Raw genomic sequence first — 21,528 nt, forward strand, 5'->3', positions numbered from 1 at the left:
GGGAGTGTTTTGGCAGTAGGTGTTAAAGCGATGATCACATTGTATGTTTTGATTCATAGCAGCGGGTGTTTGTCATTACATGGATATCAGTCGTGTCACATCGTCAGGATTTCTGTTTGCTGACTGCTGGTCTGTTTCTGAGTGACTTACACAAACATGTACAGTACATTCATTTCCTGCAGACCCACCATGTGAAGTTTCTTCAGTCCTTCTGTGAACCTTTTTTTCTCTTTTCACCTGGTTTAATCTCATTCCGTGTCCTTGAAAGCTCAGACTATCACTCACAGAGCAGCAGACAGAACTATTGATCTTTTTTTAACATTAAGCACATATGTTTAGATAAAAAGATATAAAGAAACCATTAATGTTGACTATTAATGAACCGCCCGAACAAACAAAAACCCCTTCCCCATGATGGTGATTTAACATGTTCATGACACATTTTTCAAGGGACTCTTGGGATTGACTGACCAAACGTCCACATCTGTGAAGTATTGTGAAATCAGATAGGCCTACTGTTTTGCCTACTGACTATTGGGAGACACTATAAAAACACACACTCACACATGCACACACACACACACACACACACACAAACAAACTCAAAGCCCCCAGCTGCCTGTGCTTGTAAATCTTAATAAGGTAAGACTTCTCAAACAATGTTAAATATAATATGCCAGTTTCCATTCGGGCAAAAACTAGTACCATGAAATCATAGTGTTCAGGCAAAAACCGGTAAGGGGAGTTCTAGGAATGACTTGAAACTGTGGTAACACTGTGGTAAAATCACTGTAAATGCATTAGAGTAGATTATTGCTTTTATGAAACGATATCAAGTGGAAAATCAATTTTTGATTTATAACTTTTTTTACAGAAGAGCCCTAGATCTGCCCAAATAAATAAATAAATAAATAAATAAATAAATAAATAAATAAATAAATAAATCCAATATTGCATAACAATATTAGCGGGATAACAACTACATCTCAGGATTGCAACATCACATTTTTTTTTATATTTTAAAAGTAAAATATAAAAGTTTAAAAAGTAAGTTTTAATTATATTTGCTTGTAACGGTATTTATTGTAATAAATTATAATTACATATATATTATAATATTTTTTTGTAAAATGTTTTATTATATTATATTATAAAAAAAAATTTTTAGTTTGGTATTGACTGAATCATAATCTAGTGTTAAAAATTTAAATTTCCTCATTGAATGAATTATAATTTAATATTAAACAGTTTATTATTATTATAATGATTATAATGATTATTATTATATTGAAACTTATTTTTCTTCATTGAATGAATTGTAAACTTTTTTATGATTTTTTTTTTTGTGGCATTCAATTATTTATTAATATATTTTTTTTTCTGAAAAGTATATTTTTCAATTATATTGTTCTTATTAATATAAAATTAATGTACGTTTTTTATAATTACGTTTCACTATTAACTTCATTCCTCTTTTCTCTATCTTCCATCCTGGGAAGTTTTTTTTTTCTCTCACCACCAAAGTGCACTCTGGGATTACATTCTCTGTGAAAGATGCATGCTGCTGCAGAATTTGGCCAAAAGAAGGCATCTTTCTGTAAGAACAATCCTTGTGTCATTGGAATGATGCCTTTGTAGGCATCTCACTGGGTTTTGGAGCAGAGCCAGGGAGTTAGAGAAGGATAACAAGCCTATCCGACAGAAAAAGCCCCGGTGATGTCACTCTAGTAGACACCAGACACACAGCTGGGCGAGGATAAATTCACACCCACCTCACTAGGAGTGTTGTACATCCAACGAGAAGGAAAGAGTGCTGTCATCTGCAGCAGCACAGCTCAATCGGAGTTAAAACAGGAGGTGGAGAAAGAGGAGAGAACTTTCTGATGCAAAACTACTCCCACGGCTCACTAGTGTTGAGCTGCTGGAGCTCGCGTGCAAGAAAACACTCGTTGTTTCTTCTCGGACACTTATAGAGCTGTGCACTAAGGCAGGTAGGAACATTTTCTTGTGCCTCTTTTTGTGCTTTGAAAAAATATCTAAAGCACTTTAGCATGTGTGCTATTTTTATGGGTGATGATTAGGGATGAACGCAATCTGGGTGTGATATCACCCGTGTCTGCAAACAGGTGATAAAAAGCGCGCCGAAATAGAAGACGATTGCTTTTTCAAGAAAGAGGCGTGTCTGATCCCGCATCGAGATGGCAGATTTTAATGACAGCGACAGCTCCTCTGATGTCAATATATATTAAGTCATGAGGTGTTTTTAAGGTGCAAATAAAACATGAGATCTGGTCGGCTCATCTGAGGTGAACGTTCTCATGTCACGGATGAAGTTTTAACCTGCTGAGAGGTTTATACGAGGTGCCGTTCTCCTCCGTGGTATGGGGTGGGTGTTATTTTGGAGTACAAGAATGCTGGGAGATGTTTGAAACAGCTGAGGGATTGTTAGGGGAGAAAAAGGGAAGAATGGAGAGAAAAGCTCATTTTTTCCACACTATGCTGCAAAAGGAAAATTCTGGCTTTAGGCTTGGTCTCACGGAGGAGAAACAAACATAATCATCTCAGTTTTGACATGAAGTCATCTCATTAGAAAACATCTGAATTCACTGCTGCAAACTTTGGTTTATGCAGATAAAAAAGCAAGTAATGACCAGAGCTGCATTTGTTTGACAAATATACAGTCATATTGTGAATAAAAATAACAGTTTTCTATGTGAATATACATTAAAATGGAATTTATTCCTGTGATGCCAAGCTGAATTTGAGCAGTCATTACTCCAGTCATCAGTGTTACAGAAATGGTTCTTATATGCTGAACTTGGTAGTGTTTCTTCTGGTCAATGCACCAGTTTCTATTTGATGTGCAGCGATAGACATCAAGGTTGGCAGCATTTGACAGACTTTAGCTTGTGTACTCTCATGTTTAACCTCCAGTCCAAGCAGTAGGTCGCATAGCTGCATGTGACACAGGGTCAAAGGTGATCATTTAATTTGTTGCAAGACTTCTACAACCTAAAGGTCAACAGGTCTCTTGAGGTAACCTGGGATGTCTATTTTTAAGGATCTTGAGGGAGCTGTTAGTCTCAAATCGCCCACAGTATGTTCGCTGACCATGTGATGCTCACTGGTCACTGATTGAAAAGCACTGGAAGTCATAGTTTAGCAGGTTAGTAGCATCGTATTTTGGAAAAAGAAATTGAGATGCATAGTAGCAAGTTAACTAGATATTCGCTCTGCATTGCACTTGTTTTTCTCTTTTGTCTGTGAAATAATGCAGATTTGTTTTTATAGAAAATAACATGGACATTTTTAAACTTGGGAATTCATTGAAATATCAGCATTACATTTTCTTTGTAAAAACCACTTTGTGTTCAAGGCTTAAAATGTGAAATTAAACTAAAATGTTAACCCAGTTTCTATATATCATTCTATATTGTTATTTTATTTGAGATGATGCAGTTTTTTTGAATACTTGAATACTATTTATGAATACTTAAGCACCTTATTTACTTGCTAGAATTTTTATAATTGTACAAAAATCTACTTTTAAAAGAAAATTTTCCCCCCAGAAAATTTCATAGAATGACCCATCTATAAATACTACCTTTAAGAGGATATAAATTCTTATAACGAAATGTATGCAGATTACCACTGGCCAGTCATTTTATAACTTTTTTTTTTTTTACTTTTTTTTTTAGCTGAATTTATTGTGGTACCACCAATTTCAGATAAATCAACTCCAACTGGCACTTAAAAATAAAATAAAGACATCTGAATAAGCTAATCAATGTCTTCTGGATTACTACATAGTCACAGACAGGTGAGTTCAATCGAGGTTAAAGCTAAACACTGCAAGAAAGTAGACCTTGAGGGCCAGAGTTGAGAACCCCTGCTTTGTCACAAGTCCCACTGTTCATGACTAGGGTGCCACAGTCTCCCGTCTTCAGTGCTATATAGTGTCAAAAAGCAGCACAGCAGGGCCCACAGCATTGTGCCCACTTTTCCCAGCTGTATTATCAGATTTGCGGCTCGACAGATCCTGCATTAAGACTCCATGGGAAACTCAGCGTGAGTGTTTCAGGCTGGCTCTATCTGAATGAATGACATTTTGTCACAGTCTGTGGTTTTGAGGCAGTCTCATTCTCCCAAGCACACTCAACAGAACACGGCTCATTTTTTTCTGGGATTGCAATGCATTGTTGATATCAAAAGGCCATTGCAGAGTGAGCTGTCAAACAGTGGCTTAGTGGTTTTGGAAAGCCAGAAAACAGTTACAGTCTGTTATTAAAATGCATGACCACAGGGAAACAAGACACTGATTGTTCAGTGCCAAAGATACACTGACACACAATCACCCTAAAATAGGTTTGTTATGTGTTTGTGTAAGTGACTGAACGTGTGTGTTAATATGTGAGTATAGGAAATGATGCTACAATTCCAAGGAGACAGGAAATGCCTCCAATCTTGTATGTGATGATTTTTCCACTGGTGAGTCACTCGCTTGGACTAGGAGCATGGTGCCTCTCATGAGAGGTGCAAACTGACTCATTGTGCGAGGTAGAGCTGCCGTTAGTTGCATGTGTTAGTACACGTGCATGTTTCAGGGAGAGAAATCTGCCTGACTTTTAAAAAGTTTGACAAGTGAAGGCAACTCTGTTTAATTATACATCCTTAAAAACAATCAGACATATCTCTGTAGTCCATTATAAACAGGGGTTAGCATAATTTTCTCCAATAGAGAATAATTTGTGTTGCCATTAAAAAGATACAATTTTTTATCATTTACTCACCGTCATATCGTTCCAAACCTGTATGATGACATTTTGTGTTTTTGTTCATACAATGGATGTAAAATGGGGTCCAAAATAACTTTTTTGGGTGGAGGAGTGTCCTTTTAATTAAAACCCTTTTTAAATTTAGTTACCTCCATGCTTTATATGGGACTTGATGGGGAGAGTAAATGTTCAAATCGTAAGTGTTCTTGAATATTTTTTTAAGCTATAATAGTGTTTAATATCCAGTTATGTTAAGAGTTAGAATATATTCTGACATGTGTTGTTACCATTGCAGTGAAGAGTGTAGCGTTTGCTTGGTTTGATACATTGATAATGGTAGTATGACCTAAGAACTAATAATATAATTGAGCGATGTGACATAAATGTGAACAACGTGAAGTTGCTTATTGCTTTTATGTGTATATATGAAATAGCTAAATGTATTAACACATTCCATTTTTATTTTTGTCTTCTACAGACGTTATTCACACACAAGGTCCATTGGATGGTAGTCTCTATGCTAAGGTAAGGAAGAAAGAGTCTCTCGACGGAGGGGTCACAACCAATGGTCTCCCAGCCACTGTCGATCACACTTTAACTGCTGTAGACCACACTCTACCACCAGTCGACCACGCCTTGTCTGTAAGCAGTGACTCGGGCAACTCCACCGCTTCCATCAAAACCGACCGCACGGATGAAGCCAGCCATCAGCCGGCCTTGGTGAGTCAGCCGTCCTCCCAGCCCCTTAGCCCAGAGGAAAAACAGGAGCTGGACCAGTTGCTTAGTGGTTTGGAAGCGCCAATGAATCGCACAGGTTACCAAAGCAGCGGAGGCGGCGGAGTCCTACACCTCGTCCCCGCCCAGGTTCACGTAAACGGACACAACAACATCGACCGTGAGACAGATATCCTTGATGATGACCTGCCCAACAGCCAGGAAGGTAACAGTGTGGACAGTCTTGGAACCCTCTCCTCTTTCGAGGGCAGAGCCACTCCAGCAGATCTATACTACCAATCAGAGACAGTTATTAATGGTCAAGATGCACGCTACTTGGAGAAGGGTGTCCACGAGAAAATGGCAGAGGCCAAAGTCCACAGCTCCTCATCTGTCCAAGAGGACTTAGGATCCTCTAGTGACTACGCCAAACAGAATGGCAACATCTACCGATCTCAATCATTAGGGGCAACCCCAACCACAGAGCAGAAGTACATGCCCAGAGCTCCCACACGCACGACCAGCAGTAGGGATGCAGTGCAGAGGGGACTGAATGTGTGGCAACAGTATGGTGTTCCTGAGGTCCCAGTCACAGATGGGGTCACCTTCAACCCTGTACTACAATCCCACAGCCTTCCAGAGTTTCCTCACATGGCATCTCAGAAAGAAATTGAGCAGTCCATCGAAGCCCTCAACATGCTGATGCTGGACCTTGACCCAGCACTTACTCAAGTCCCCAAGTCCCATAGTGCCCCATCTGGAGAAGGTGGAGTGGTCACCACCCAACCATCTTTGTCTCAAACCCAAGCACTGCCATCCTACCAAGCAGATGCAGCCATTCATGACCGAGGTGGGGCCTCTTCAGGGGGATACCCTTTGACCTTTCAACAAGTAACTGCAGAGCCTCCACAACCCTCCATGAACCAACCGAGACAAGCCATATCTCAACATGCTGCATTCCCTTCTGAGACAGAAGGTCAGGCACCTATGTCCCAGTCCACAGTGCCTTCCTCCACCTTTGGAGTTCTCCAGTTGAAACCCCTCAACATTTATCCTTCAAGCACCACGTCCCAGTCCCCTGAGCCCCATGAGAGCCAACGTAGTTATTCTGCCTCCTCATCCCCTTTGCCTAAAGAGTCTGAACCGGAAGATGCCAACTACAAATTGGATGGTCTTGTAGCTCACCGTATAGCTGGTAAGATCACCTCTTTCATAAATCTCAGTTTACTTGCTCAAAAGCACAATTGTAATGGTACATTAGTTAATCCTTGGGCGACTACCAGCCAAGACATTTAACCTTAAGGCTACATTACTCCTGCATATATTTATGTATACAGAATGTGAATTGAAACAAGCTATCAAGGGAAATGTAGTAAAGGAAAACATCTCCATGCTTGTCTTGAGTGCTTGAGTTAAGCTTGTCTTGAGAGCTTCCCTTTTACACTCAAGGCGGTGCCTTTTTTGGTGGAGTTTCTTTGTTGGCGTTGACATGAGCACTGTGAGATCACAAAGAAAGCTTTGTCCAAAGTGCTTCTGGCTTAAGCCTCAATATCAGACCACATTTCTTTTTTGTGCCAAGCCAAAACCGAACATTTGTACATTACGTCTGGAGAAGTGCCCAAACAACTGAGGGCTGTTGTACGGCAGTGCACTTATTTCTGTGAACATAATCTGTCCAGCTTGAAAGTTTAGAAAGATTTTCCTGGAAGCCTAGGTCTTCATCTTGTCAATGTTTTTTAGAATAATGGCAGCATGTAAGAGTTGTTTGTTGACCCAGTCTTGTTTTGTTACAGGCTAAATTCAACATGACTTGTTTAGGTTTCTCCAATGTTGAGTTTCATTTGCAGATGTTATTACTAAGTCCATCACATACTGCTGATAGAAAAAAATGACATATATATAGACTTCCATATAATACTTGCTATGTATCTGCCAAAAACAAATGTAAAACATACTGTTACTTGAATTAGGGCTCATGGACTGGCTCAGGGCTCACTTTTGCCCCCTAGTGGTTGTACAGTACAGGTTTTACAGTTAATGTGCTTTTTTATCTTTAATATCTTACAAAATTAATGTTTAAAAAGCATCAAACAATTAATGAAAGTTGCAAACTGATAACAAGAGCTGATGAGCCCGAAGAGCTGTTAGCTAAACCAGCCACATCTCAATAACCTCAGGAAACCAATGTTAAACCTGAGAGGAAACAACATAGATAAGGATCCCATGGAAAAATCTAGCCAGCTATGTTTTTGTTTTATTGGAGACCAACGCTTAGTAGTGTTGTTGACTCAGCATAGATAAGTGTTCCTGTAATGAGAAGGACAGCATGAGGAGAAAGCTGCTGTCTTTCTTTGAAACCTTCCCTTGAGTTCTTGCTCTTGACACAAGCTTTTGCAACACTTATTGAACACGTTTAACACTTATCTATATCTAGTTCTGGGATTTGGTTATCAGACCCGTCACTATCTAGAATTAGGGGAACACTTTGTCTACATTTAACATTCACAGCGTTCTGCCACAGATAGTGTGTGTTTATCTTTCCGTCTGAAGGTAAGGCAAATACATGCTATATGTTAGGACTGGGCAATGTATCAAAAATATACAACAATGTATATTTTTTATCTATATCACCCAACCTCTTTGAAGGTTGTTTGCCATTATCAATATGTTAGCATGTGCTAATGTTTTCTCCTCCCCCTCTCTTTCTCAATTCTCATGTTTATCCTGTCTGTGGAACACCCATCTCATCATTACCTCCGCCTTCCCTTCCTCCTCTTCACCTTCTTCCTTTACGTCCTGCCACGGTCCATCATTCCTCCTCCTCTTCCTCCTCCTCCTCCTCCCGATGATATGCAGAGTACACTGCTCGTATCCGAGGCATAAGTGACAAGCGGAATGCTCCTGAGCTCGGCCACCGCCGCCGCTCTTTCTCCTTCAGTGGTTGGTCTCTCTGGTGCTCTCTGCCACCGGCTGACATTAACTCATAACACCTGTGCATGTTGTGTGGTTGTGAGCTATTTCTCTTCTCTCTCTCTCTCTCTCTCTCTCTATCTCTCTCGCGCTTTTGCCTCATATATTTCTTTTCTTTTCTTTTTTTTTTTTTTGTGTCAATAAGAGTACCAGCTTTTATAAAACTCCCAGACATTTTTCAAATGGTAATTAATTCTATTCTATTCTATTTTTATTAATATTGTATTTGTAATTGTTATTATAAAACAGATCTGACTAAATTCTAATCGGTTAAAATAAAATAATACAATTAAGTAAACTCTAAAATAAAAATAGTGAACTCAAGTAAATGTGAAGGCATAGTTCACCCAAAAATGAAAGTTGTCATCATTTACTAATTTTCATGTTGTATCAAACCTATATGACTTTCTTCTGTGGAACACGAGAAGATATTTTGAAAGACAGTAGGGTACAATTTAGTTTCTGTAGTATTGATGAAAAACGTTGAAATGATCATTAAAAACAAATCTTATTTTGTGTTCCACAAATCAAGAAAGGCATACAGGTTTGGAATGACATAAGGGTGAGTAAGTGTGACAGTTTTAATTTTAGTTTAATTTTAGGTTAGTTTAGTTTAGTTTAGTTAGAGTAAGTTGTGGCAAGTTATGGTACATTCACACGGGGTGTCGGTGCTGACACTGCCGGAGGGCGTGTCTGAAGTTTGATTCTGACGAGACCAACAGCCAATCACATTTCTTTTCTGTTTTTGCATGCATGCGATTGACTAGCATCTGTGCAAGGGTATTTGCATAAGCCAATCTGATTGGCTTACTTCTCGGTTGGCTCTTGAAAAGTTGAAAAGTTTTCAACTTCTGCCACGAGCATGCAACAGACCCACAATTCAGTTCGGCAATGCTTGACGTTACTCCATTAAAAGTAAACGAGAGGCATTGATGCTGATGCCCCATATGAATGTACTGTAATGATAATTAGGACCCCCCCCCCCCCTGCCCATTTCCTATTCCTTTCATTATTTGCTCTGTTTTATTTCTCTCCATTATCTCACTAATTTAACATTCTTCTTTAACCACTAACCTGTGCTGGAATTTCACCTTGTTTGGGTGAAATAATAGTTAACGAGAGTATAACTTCAGTTTGCTCCTTTGTGCTGGGTGACCTCTACAAACAAATTGCATTTGTATTATGTGACGAGTTAAAGTTACACAGTTGCAGGACAAAGGCCAGTCTGTCTGGATCAACTGAGCCCATGTCACAAGATCCAGTCTACCAGACCTGGGGAACAATACCAAGGCAAGCAGACACTGGCTTCATTCAAGGACTCTCCTTTACTTCTGTTTTAGCATTTAGATGAAGGACAAAGTGTAATAAATCCTCCCTGAGTCTGGAGACCATTATACAATCCTTATCTGCCACAGGGGAGTAAACGTCTCGTACACCGACTGTCTTCAGTCCCGTTCGAGGGCCCATGCAGGCCGTGTTCAGTAGCCAGGTACCAGGATGAATGTTTTTCTTGGACCTCTCCTGAGTCTGATCCAACCCAATACGGATGGAACAATAGCATAAACGAGACAAAGAGAAAAATATATTACGCTCTTTTAGAATAGATATTTTATTCACCTCATGCTGGATTCTTGAAGTCTAGAAAGGAGAAAGCTATGCCATAAAAGAATAAACTTTTCTCTCATGTGTCTTAACTCAGAATATATTTGTAATGATTTTGCTCCAGATATAAAATAGAGCAGCTTTGTAAAAGATTAGATGTTTTTAATTTGTTTTTAATCTGCCAATTAAAACTCTTAGAGAGTAATTAGAGTAATTTTGCAAACCTTGGGAGTTGCTAATTAAAAAAAAAATATTAATGCTGGTAAGTTTAAATCATTTACATAAATATTTTCAAACTTCATAAAGATCTTTTGATTCAATTAATCAGATTTATTTATAAACCTTTATAGTATTTATAATTTTAAATGTAACTTTTATTTTCGATTTTGATTGACTTTTTTCAGCTTTATTTGAATTAACAAAAACAAATTTTATTAGTTTTATTTTTTAGATAAAATCTCTGTAATCACTCAGAAAGTACTCGTGCAATTCCCAGCATAGCATTTTTCTTTTATTAATTTGTTTTAGTAAAAAACATTTGTAGGATCAAATTGCTGTTTATATGGTTGCATGCTAATGAATATAATTACATATCATTATTCCTTTTCTTCATTTAGTGAATTAGAGTGTGAAAACTTATGCTTTATTCTAACTAGCATTTTAGTGTATTGTACGTCTTTCATTAAGCATTTTGAATTAAATCTGTTTGTTTTGAATCTATTTGTTTGGTTCAAACGATGGTTTCTCGGACTGAATCACCTCAGTTACATCAGCTTGAATCTATTAGGACAGTGTGATCACTAAGGTAACAGCACAGTTTGTCATGCACAGCTGTAGATCTGGCGCACTACATCTGTTTTGCATGTTTCCTCTCCCGACCTTGTCTGAAGCGACATTGGGGGATATAGACCATGTGATATCCCAGCACATCCAAGCGCTGGATTCATCGCTTCCCAGACCAGTCAGTTTTGGAATCTGAATGTTTGACATTGTCGTAGAAACCGCATGAGTCTGATCCAGGAATGTGAATAGATTGCAGATGGAGTGTGAGAGCACTCCATCTGTAAGGACCTCCCTTTGTGACATCACTACCCTATTGTTCTGAACCGCTCATTTTGTGGGCAGCACTCCAGAAGTGGTTTAAATGCACCCTGGATGTCCGGCTAACGTCACGTTTAAGAGCAAGGGTGGCCGCTTGTTCAGAAGTGGAAGTGGTCAATCTCTCTGAATTTGTTTCCCAGCGCACGTGAGGTTCTGATGGTCTGAGCTGTGGTCTGACCGCACGTCTCAATCGTAGGCTGCGCTCGGGGAGCTAGTAAATATTTTGCTCAGCCTGTTGCCCGGTTTCCATGATATTCCACTCACTCCCACCAGAATGTATTAATGCTTTGCTCGCCCTCAAACTGAGTCCAGTTGAATGAGCTTTAAACTGTGTGTGGCTGCATGTTCACAGAAACCATAAAAGCTATTTTTCCTTATCTGTAAGTTGACAGTTATAGCACACACCATAATACATTGCAGGCTGTTACCCTGTGCACATCTAAAGCACATTTAATTCTATGGGAAAGTCTTTATGCTTAGAAAAGTAATAGCCTGTATTTATAATTTCATGTTATTTATTTCTATTGGTATTTTTGACTCCCTATTAGTTAAATTAGATAAAAATACACAAATGTTGGGTAGAACAAATTAGATTTTAATAAGAACTGTTATGGTTATTATGATTTTCAATCACTGAATAGATGAATGAATCAATTATAATAGTGATTTTTGTGAACTTTTTTAGGTGCATTCCATCTGCGTCCAGTTACCAAACTCCTTTAGTTACCCATTTCTGTTCTCTTTTTTTTCCTCCCTACTAGAGAAGACTTACACAAATCCAGTTTTATTTACACCGTAGAGACTCTTGGTATCAAACAGAACATGATGAAATAGGCTTCAGAGTCACTTTGAGGCTGTTCCAGAGCTTTATCCTGAAGTACACATTACCCTTTAAATCCATGGAGTTTCTCTAATATTCCAGCTTTTTGTAATCTAGGCTGTTTGAATGAGGACATTGTTTGTAGTTCCAACAGGCTTTTATGTGGTGTGAATTGGACGTCAGTGCAGCTTTTGACAGAGAGTTCATTCTTAAGAGCCCATTGGCAGTTTTCCATGGATTTCTACAAGGAATATTTTGACATTTTGGATATTTTTTTTCACATATGATAAATGTTCTTCTGCAGGCCCTAAAAGTTATCTATTAGAGAACGACGTCTTATATTTATTTTCTTGGCAGGAGTTCAGTCTTGTGAAATGTCCCCAGATGAGGCTTCGGTTCCTGTGCGGTGCCGGACGTTCAGTGAAGGCCTTTCCCAAGACGAGAGCCCAACTCTAGGAAGCTCGGTCCGCTCCCCCATCCGCTGCATCTCACCGGAGCTGGCAAATACCATTGCTATGAACCCTGGGGGGCGGCCCAAGGAGGTAGACCACACAGACACACTCACATTACTCCTAGTATTAATCTCAGAAATCAATCTGGATGTGTATGTGTTCATGCATTTGGATATGTGTCCACCTGTCATTCTTTCTCCAGAGACATATGCATAGCTACAGGGAAGCATTTGAGGAAATGGATGGGGGTCCCGTCAGCCCCCCTCCAACTGTTGGTGGTGAGGCCCTACCCCAAACCCCTGCCTTCCCTGTCTCACCACAAACCCCTTACTTCAACCTAAGTAAGTTCCCCCACTGGAGGAGGAGGGCGCCATAGAGCTCTAGAATAACTGCCTCTCTGTCAACACTTTAGAAGGGTCACAGCCATCGCTGATTGTTGGTTCGGTTAAATTTCATATTATCTAGAAGTGTTTAGCATAGCAAGAAACTACAACGAAGTTCAGCTGTCAGTCATTAGGATGTTATTGGTATCATAGAGCTCTTTTTCAAAACCTAGTGAACTGCCTACTTAGGCAACATCATAGGTGTGTTTCTAACACAAATGCTATTCCAGAACATAGACAGCATGATTATTACCTTCTTTATACCCTTCACAGAGAAAATGCATCACAAAAAAACTATGAATACCACCATATATGTTGGTGGAGAATGCGGGCAGTTATTGATTACGAATATAATTTGCTAAAAGTATTGATAAAAACAGCTTTGGGTTATCTAATTGTAATGTTTTACCATTAGCTTAGCAACATGCTAACACAAATCTCAAATTGAAATCAGTTGCGAGTCACATTTCATGTGTATGATGAAGGCAGCTGCCTATGTAGGTGATAGACAGCAAGAACGCTCACTAGGTTTTGTAACAGAGCTTCTTCTGCTTCTTTCTGTAAAAAAAAAAAATCTTTAGGGCTAACATTACATTAACACACTGTCTATAAGCCAACGTGAGGTCTGGCTGCACTTAAATCCAACCCTACCTCGGGGTGTTTGCATGAGCCAGTAGATATCATTAACAGATGCTGTAGTTCATTCACATGGTCTCAACGTTAAATATGTGTGGCCTCCGTTTGAGTGATAACACACACTTTGTGTTGGCTCATAGACATGCATAAGTGCTCAGATCAGAAAGACCCCCACTCTCACTTGCTCCCCAGCAATTCCCAACGTCTGTGGTTCTCAGAAGTGTTTTTCATCAGCAGTTTTCCTGCCGCATGTTAGCTTCCACAGTCATTGTATCTCAATGCAAGAACAAGCACACATGCACCTCAGGTTTCATGTTCAGATGAATTTCTCCCGTACAGGTTTTTATAACCTATTACTTCATCTTCCCCTCCAGCATATTGTCCCTGCAGGCGTAATATAAAGCTTCTTGTAAAAGTCTGTAGCCTCTTTACAAGGTTAGACGCACACAATGCTAAGCAACTCTGTTTTCCTTGGACTTCCACAGCATTTCTTTTTACCAGACACCTCATTTGAAAGCGATTCAGGTCATTCTCTTGAGCTGACATCGTACCCTGAGGCCACTTCACGTTCAAAGCTTTCAGACTAGACCACGAGCACCTACAGTAGATGTGGCTTCAGAGAACAAAACAGAGCTTCAGCCTACAATAACACAAACATAATCAGTCACGTCCTGTCCTTTTGTCTTGTATTTCCTCTGGATACTTAGTGAACATTGGGGCTGAGAGGTATATTGAATATTCATGATATATTAGCAGTTGCTTTGCTGGTGATATAATGTGCTTTTTATTTATACAGTAAGTTCCTAATGACATTTTCCTTAGAATAGTTTTGTAATCCCTCTTTTTGTTGTTGTAACTCTTAATATGAGAACACTAAGACACAAGTTGAGTGATTTCCTGTGCTTCATTTCAGTCTGCTTAAAAGATTCAAATCAAAACTCATTCAGTGATTCTTTTGCAATGTTTTCCGTCAAAATATGTAGGGTAAATGTTGTTTATGATAAGAATTAATGTAATTAAAACTTTAATAGCAAAAAAAGTTACATCTGGTATAGGAAGTTTGACTCATTTATGTGAATCAGTTCAAATTATTAAAAAAAAAAAAAAATACTTTTAGGTACATTTTATTGTTTATATTGTTACATTGGTGCATATAAATTAACATGCTTCAATATAATTTTTTCTTGTTTTATTTAATGAAAACCAGAGGAAAGCATGTCTTGATTATTTTTATTTAGATTTTTACTATATTTTAGTTTTTCAGTGAAATATTTTACTGTACTTGACAGCAGTGACTGTTGAAATGATCTCCTAAATTATCATTTCTGTGCAAATGGAAATTTTTTTGAGATATATTAAACAGCATCAAATGGTTGGAGAAAAAAATTACAAACAAATATAGGTCACCTGGCCCTAGCTGATGACATGATCTGTAAAAATGTTGATGGTTGTGTTGGATTCCTGGGGAGCAGGTGACCCATAGGGGCTCATTTCTGTTTGGAGGTGGACAGACACTCACATGCTCTAGTAGCCACTTTCTAGTAGCACGTCACTGTGGCTCCCTCCTCCTGCAGAGAACGGGAGGCTGGAAAACTTCTCTATACAATCCCTTTCCCTTCTCCTTGTGTCCAATGCTGAGGCACTTATTCTGCCAAACAAAGAATTGATTTGGATTCTTTGGTAAGTGGAGGATGCATGTGTGTCAGCAATGATATCGACTTGGTCCTGTCAAAATGCAAGCATATGCTCGGCCTTTCCCAGAATGCACGTGGAGAGCAGCCCTGAAGAACACCATGATCCGACTGAAAGCAATTTCTAAATTTCTAAGGTGTAACGTGGTCCAAAACAGTGTGATTTGATTGCTCAAACCACAGAGGACCACCCACTCACCTGTCAATCAACTATTGTGGTAAAACAAGGTTTTTAGTAAACATCCAGGAATAACTGTCAGATAGAAGTAAAGAAAAATGGATTGCATTATGCATTATGCTCTGACACATTTCGGGATGGAATGATGCAACAATGTATGCATCATTTGTGCAATTTAGAGACATTTTCTAAACTCAAAACCCTCGCTGTCTTCAAAGCGTGCTGCTTTCCACAGCTCTGCGTCCACACCACCATTTATTTTCTCCCATTTGTGTGTTCACACCAGTCTTGTTTTTCTGGGCACCACTGTTTATGTGTTGTTTTTGAGTCACTCATCCAGTTGTCCGTTGCATTCGTTGTGGAGTGAGGTCTTGAATGTTTTCAATGTGACGTTTTCCAGATCTGTTCAGCTGAGGTGTATGCTGTCTGCATGATCCGTCTTGTTTTAGTTCTTTTGACTGGGCACCGTTACAGCGAATGTTAATCACATGATTAACTCTTTTAAAGAGGCACTTGCACGGCCTTTCCACAAAGCATGAGACATTAGCTCATTCCCCATCCATGTCACATACTGAAATAGCCACCTCAGTCTGCTGTCTTTAAAAGCTCAGCGGGTATCACAGTAGTCTCTCAAAGGCTCTTGATCTGGAAGTCCGTCTCTTTGATAAGATTGTCAAACGCTGATGCCTTGAAGATGAAAGTGGTACACGTTGATCTGTATTATAAGGGCTTAGGACCAAAAACATACTTTGTGCAAGTACGCAAACGCAGATGTGAATGCTTGGCCAATGCATCGCAAGTGTAAGTTCATACTGAACATAATTTGCTCCTGCCGTAACAAACCTCAGTTCTCATGGGAGTGATAGAGTTACCTTCAAATGTCTGGGCCATTAAACCAGATGTGTTTTTGGCTTGCTAAAAACAAATCAAGACCATAGGCTATATACAGTAGCATTGCATAATGCATAATGAATTACAGTCTGACACACTTTGGAAATAGGACTGTCTAATTTAGTACGATTCGTTAAGCAACCAGAAATTTGTTAAAAATATTGACATTTAATCATGAACATTCCGTGGATGGATTTTTTAATTCAGCTGGCAAATGGATAAAGAAAAGACATTTGTAGAAAATTTTGTTTCAATTTAAATGTTTTATTGTTCAATGTAAAATTATTTATCAGTTTATTTTCAATATTTATTATTATGTTTTTTAATGTTTTTAATTTACTATTTTAAGTGATTTTTATTTTAAATAAAAACATTGATTTGATACCATTATTTATTTATTTTTAGTGACTCTCCTCCATAATGAAAAAGGCAGAACTGAACTACTCGTTTATGTGGGAAGTGTTCTTACATTCAGTTAACAGAAATATTTCTGTTATTTATTTATTATTATTTATTTATTTATTAGTGATTTAGAACCATATTCTAAATGCAGCAATGTGTGAAATCAAGCTTGCCAAGCTACAAACATTTGCCTTGATGTACTTGCTTTAAGTATGTTTTAAGTTGATAACACTGAATAAAATGCTTCTTTCTGTACTCTGTGTTGCTTTAGGTCGATCTCCTCCGGGACTGGCTAAAACCCCACTGTCCTTCCTGGGCTTGAAGCCCCACAACCCTGCTGAGATTCTGCTCAATCAGACAGGCTCAGGTGAGGTTTTACACACACACACACACACACACACACACACACAGCGTACTGCACATGCAGACACGCGTGGTCATTTGGCTTTGGTCTGAGCCGCACCATGCCGTGCTCCATAAAGGGAGCTCAGACACATCTTGTGGGCCATATATCAAAATAACCTTTCACTTCTCCCTCTCAAGTGTTTCCCCTTCGCCTTTTCTACTCTCTTGAGCCGTGAGCTCATACGTATCTTTAAATGAATTGGTGTTTTCTTTTCATATGCGGTTATATTGGGATCATTTTACTGTGGTCTTTTAATGTGTGCGTGTGTATCTGTGGAAGAGAGTGAAAGGTTTTGTTCCATAACCTAGTGAGCTGCCTATATAGGCTGCATTTTAAGGGATCATTGATACAAAAGGTCACATTATTATTGTACTTTCTAAAATGCCCCTTTGGCCAAATTCTTAATCTTTCTAAAGTTTGAAATCAGGATTTATATATATATATATTATTTTTTTATTTATTTTATTTTTTTGAGGAAAAAAAAAACGTTATGCTCAACAAGGCTGCATTTATTTGATTAAAAATACTGTAAAAGCAGTAATATTTTGAAATATTTTACTCCAGTGTCACACGATTATTCAGAAATCAATCTAATATGCTGATTTTCTTTTCAATAAACATTTATTATTATTATTATCAATGTTGAAAGCAGTTGTGCTGCTTTAATTATTTTATATATTTTTGTGGATACAATTTGTAACGTTAGAAATGTCTTCAGTAGCATATTCCTAACACATTTCCAATCGAATACATTTCCAGTGAAAAATGTCAGTTTTGTTTAATATGCGGTAATTAAAAATGGACTACTTTACTCAATATTAAAGTTATTTTTTTATGTTTATTGGAGTGTCATGTTGCTATCCTAGCACCATGCTAGCACAAACTCAATTAAAATATGTTCAGAGTTGCCAAATCAGTCACTTATGAGGATGTTGTCTTAGTAAGTAGCTCCCTATATAGGCAGTTTTTGGAACAGAGCCCATTTTTAAGTTAATTTATTACGCATTCTTTGTCCCAAGGATATATATAATGTTTGATGGTTTGATGATTTTTAAACTTTATTTTAACATGCTCAGCAAAAATATTGCCAGAAAACAATGTATTCAATTGTTTCTTTTAATGCAGTTTTACAATGTCTCCAGGGGTGAAGCCATGAAAACAAGTCCACATTTCTTTTCCTATTTCTTTTTTCTTTTGTTTTCCGTGGTGATGTATGAACTGGTCTCGTCTCCGTAGGTTCAGACTTATGTATTTTTTGTAGAGTCGAAGGTAACAGGATCCTATGAGGAGTTGCGGAGACTCTTTAGTTTGGAACAAGTTCTCATGCAGGGCTGATTTTAGCGTCGCTCCTCAGGGAATTCATTTGAGGCCGGCCCAAACACAAGATCCACACATACAGTACACACACTAACATTATTAGGAGATGATGTGTCACAGGGGCCTCTTTGTCTTACTATAGTTAGCTTAAATGATGTCATGTGCTTATTTGAAGATAAGGGATGTAACTTTGGAAATTTCAATCTGCACTGGGCCTGTTGGTATTTCGAGCAGCGAAAATGTGAATGTAGATAACATTGTGCTTTCTTTGCTTGTGTTCCCTTTTTTGTTCTCTTAAAAGTAATAATTTGCATAAATGTGCAAATGCTTTCTTTGTTTTTGCACCCTTGTGTCATAACGATGAATTTTTACTAGGGTAAAATACAAAAGGAGACAAAACACGAGTCGTATGGACCAATTTGACATTTTTTAGGGAAAATTTTTGTCCTTTTTATTGAACAGCCTCCAACTTTGCTTGTATGGAAAACAAGCAGAGGTTGTGTTTTTGTGATTATGGAAGAAATTAATTTATACTAATGTATGAAGTTGTTATCGTTCGTTGTTTTTCACGATTAGCAAGTATCCCTTCTCCATTTCTCTTTGAACTTCTACTATTTCTGTCTTATACTTTTGTTCTTCTGCTGTCTGGAAAACAGAAAGTGAGGATGAGGAAGGTAAGAATGCACAAGATTTACGTCTAGTGTTACATCCAAACCACCTCACCTTCTGGTCGATTTTTGCCATTTTACACGTCACGGTCGTCTCCATTCTTCATTACAACTCATTTTATCCTGTTCACCTGTGAAATTTCTTCACAGTTCAGGGTCAGATTGTCACCTCTTGGGTTTAGAAAGTATTTATTCATTGTCTTAGTTTTAACTTTTCTTTTTGACTTGTCTAAGCTCTTGCACTCACAGGTAATTCTGTCTTTCTTTTTTTGCTAGAGCCTCGTAGCTATGTGGAGTCTGTGGCCAAAGCAGCTGCAAATGGACCACCAGCGTCCCCCGTGTCTCCAACATATGACAGTGACAGCTTAGCTCGTCCTGCTGGGCCGTCCCATGCCTACAACGCTCCTCTTTCCTCCAGCAGCCCCATTCAGAGACCAGATGCAGTGTAAGTGGCTTCTAGCCTCATGTTCCATACAGTGTTATTTTATATTTACATTTTGTATAAAAAAAAGTTATTGTTTTATTTTTATATTTTTATTTATTTTTGAAAGCAATTTTTAATATTTGTATTTTTTATAAAAATCTAAAATTAATACAATATATAAAATATAAAATAAATTTGAAAAAATAAAATAAAAATAAAGAAATAAAGAAATAAATATTTGAAAAAATAAAATATTTCATTTTATTTTTGAAAGCAATTTTGAATAGATTTACACACTGGTTTCAAACTGAAATATCCAGATTTTGAGTAGCACCATACATTTGATCCACCTTGCAGCTTATTTTGATGAAAATCAGCCCATTTGTGTTTACTTTATTGACGTGTAAAATTATCAAACATTTTGTTTTGTTTTTATAAACCCATGTTACAATAATTGAATGTCACAGAAAAAAAAATAATAATAATAATTACCGACTAATAATGTAATGAATGAATGATATACATGCAAATGTTTTCATTATCCACATTCAGCTACATGTAATTAGATGGAGTCTCTCTTAGCATTTTGTATGAGTACGGTATGTGAGATCAAATCTTTTTGACTACACAATAAATGCATCAGAATGCAGAAGGCCATCTAGCTAAAAACTATCTGTGTACTGTCTGTTACAAATGCATTTGAATATCAGTCTTTAGTAGCTTATCTTTCATAATCATTTTTGTTCTCTTGTTTTGCGCTCTTTCAGAGAAAGCACAGTGACCGATCGCGGGTTGGGGTTGAATTCTCTGTCCCAGGCTGCTGTTGACTCTGTCCATCACTCCCAGCCCTCCGGAAACACATACCAAACACCCACACCCTTTAACCCCACCTCTAGCAGCATGTTGGGTGGCTACATCACACCTGATATTAGCCCCTCTCTACCAGAGGCCATGCAAAATAATGTCACGACCATCCAGCCACTCGCTGGAAGCCCTGAAACGAGATACCCAGCTGTCCTGCCCGACATGACGTCTGCTCCCGGCCTCCAGCACAGGCTACCTAATCAGGACGGCCCCGTTCTGGGCCGACAGCGGATCCCGGGCAATGGTCACCTGCCTGGTGTGGCCGGTAGTCCCCTGCAAGGAAGACATGCAATGGTGTCCCAAGGAACGCAGAGCAGTCCCATGCTTTCCAGACAGTATCCCATCACCCATGGGACTCAGAGCAGTCCGATTCTCAGCAGGCAACCTATGGGACAAGCCAACCAGAGCAGCCCAGTCCTCAACCGACAGGCATCCCCAAATCAACCAATCATTCTGCCTAACCAAAGCAGCCCGGTGCTGAGTAGACAGCCTTCTGTTACCCAACCCAACCAGGGTAGCCCTGTCTTGAGCAGGCAATCCTCACTTACACATCCCAACCAGGGCAGCCCCGTTCTGGGACGCCACCCATCCCTAACGCAGGGTAGCCCTAGTCTGGACAGGCACCCGATGTACAGCGGCTACACCACTCCAGAAGAGCGGCACGGAGCCCTTTCGCGCCAAAGCAGTTCCTCTGGATACCAGGCGCCATCTACACCTTCTTTCCCAGTCTCTCCGGCGGGATACATAGATGGAGTGGGATTCAGGCAGGGCAGTCCCGGCCCCCAACCACAGCTTCCTGAAAAGAGACACATGTCCAGCAGCGATCGCTCCAATGGTGGACTGTCCTATGGAACGCTCAACGGGAAGATGTCCTCTCCGGTGTCCAGTGGCGGCAGCACTCCAAGCGTTCATTTCTTCCACACACTCCCTGACTTCTCCAAACTCAACATGCATGGTAAGACTTCATGAAGATAAATTCCAGTATGGAGCATTGGATTCGGAGTGCCTTCAAATTCCAATTCAGTTACTGCTACAATTAATTTTCTTTTTAATTTAAGTGTAAGGAAGTTTTCTAAGTAACTGCTGATTGTGTAGTTTTTAAGTATGATTGAATAATAAACAGAAATGCCATATATGGAAGGTTGATCTGTATTGAACTGAATTTTTGAATATTTTTCATAATATATATTACCATTCAAAAATGTGTAAGAATTCAAAGAGTAAGTTAGATTTA

General features: G+C 38.8%; 1 protein-coding gene across 11 annotated transcripts in view; it reads left to right on the forward strand.

Moving 5' to 3' along the window:
* The window catches only part of LOC113108284 (tensin-1-like), a 242,767-nt gene that overhangs the window by 205,534 nt on the left and 15,705 nt on the right, over window positions 1-21,528 (forward strand). For 8 of the 11 annotated variants that reach the window (XM_026271220.1, XM_026271223.1, XM_026271227.1 and 5 more), the window contains 7 exons: window positions 5,254-6,684; window positions 8,346-8,429; window positions 12,340-12,524; window positions 12,637-12,775; window positions 16,887-16,982; window positions 19,283-19,451; window positions 20,198-21,249. In XM_026271220.1, coding sequence (XP_026127005.1) covers window positions 5,254-6,684; window positions 8,346-8,429; window positions 12,340-12,524; window positions 12,637-12,775; window positions 16,887-16,982; window positions 19,283-19,451; window positions 20,198-21,249 — 3,156 coding nt within the window. The remainder of the gene's footprint in view (window positions 1-5,253; window positions 6,685-8,345; window positions 8,430-12,339; window positions 12,525-12,636; window positions 12,776-16,886; window positions 16,983-19,282; window positions 19,452-20,197; window positions 21,250-21,528) is intronic. The other 3 variants (XM_026271226.1, XM_026271230.1, XM_026271224.1) reach the window with 2 other exon arrangements.

Source organism: Carassius auratus, chromosome 9 (genome assembly GCF_003368295.1).
Source record: "Carassius auratus strain Wakin chromosome 9, ASM336829v1, whole genome shotgun sequence".
NCBI lineage: Eukaryota > Metazoa > Chordata > Actinopteri > Cypriniformes > Cyprinidae > Carassius > Carassius auratus.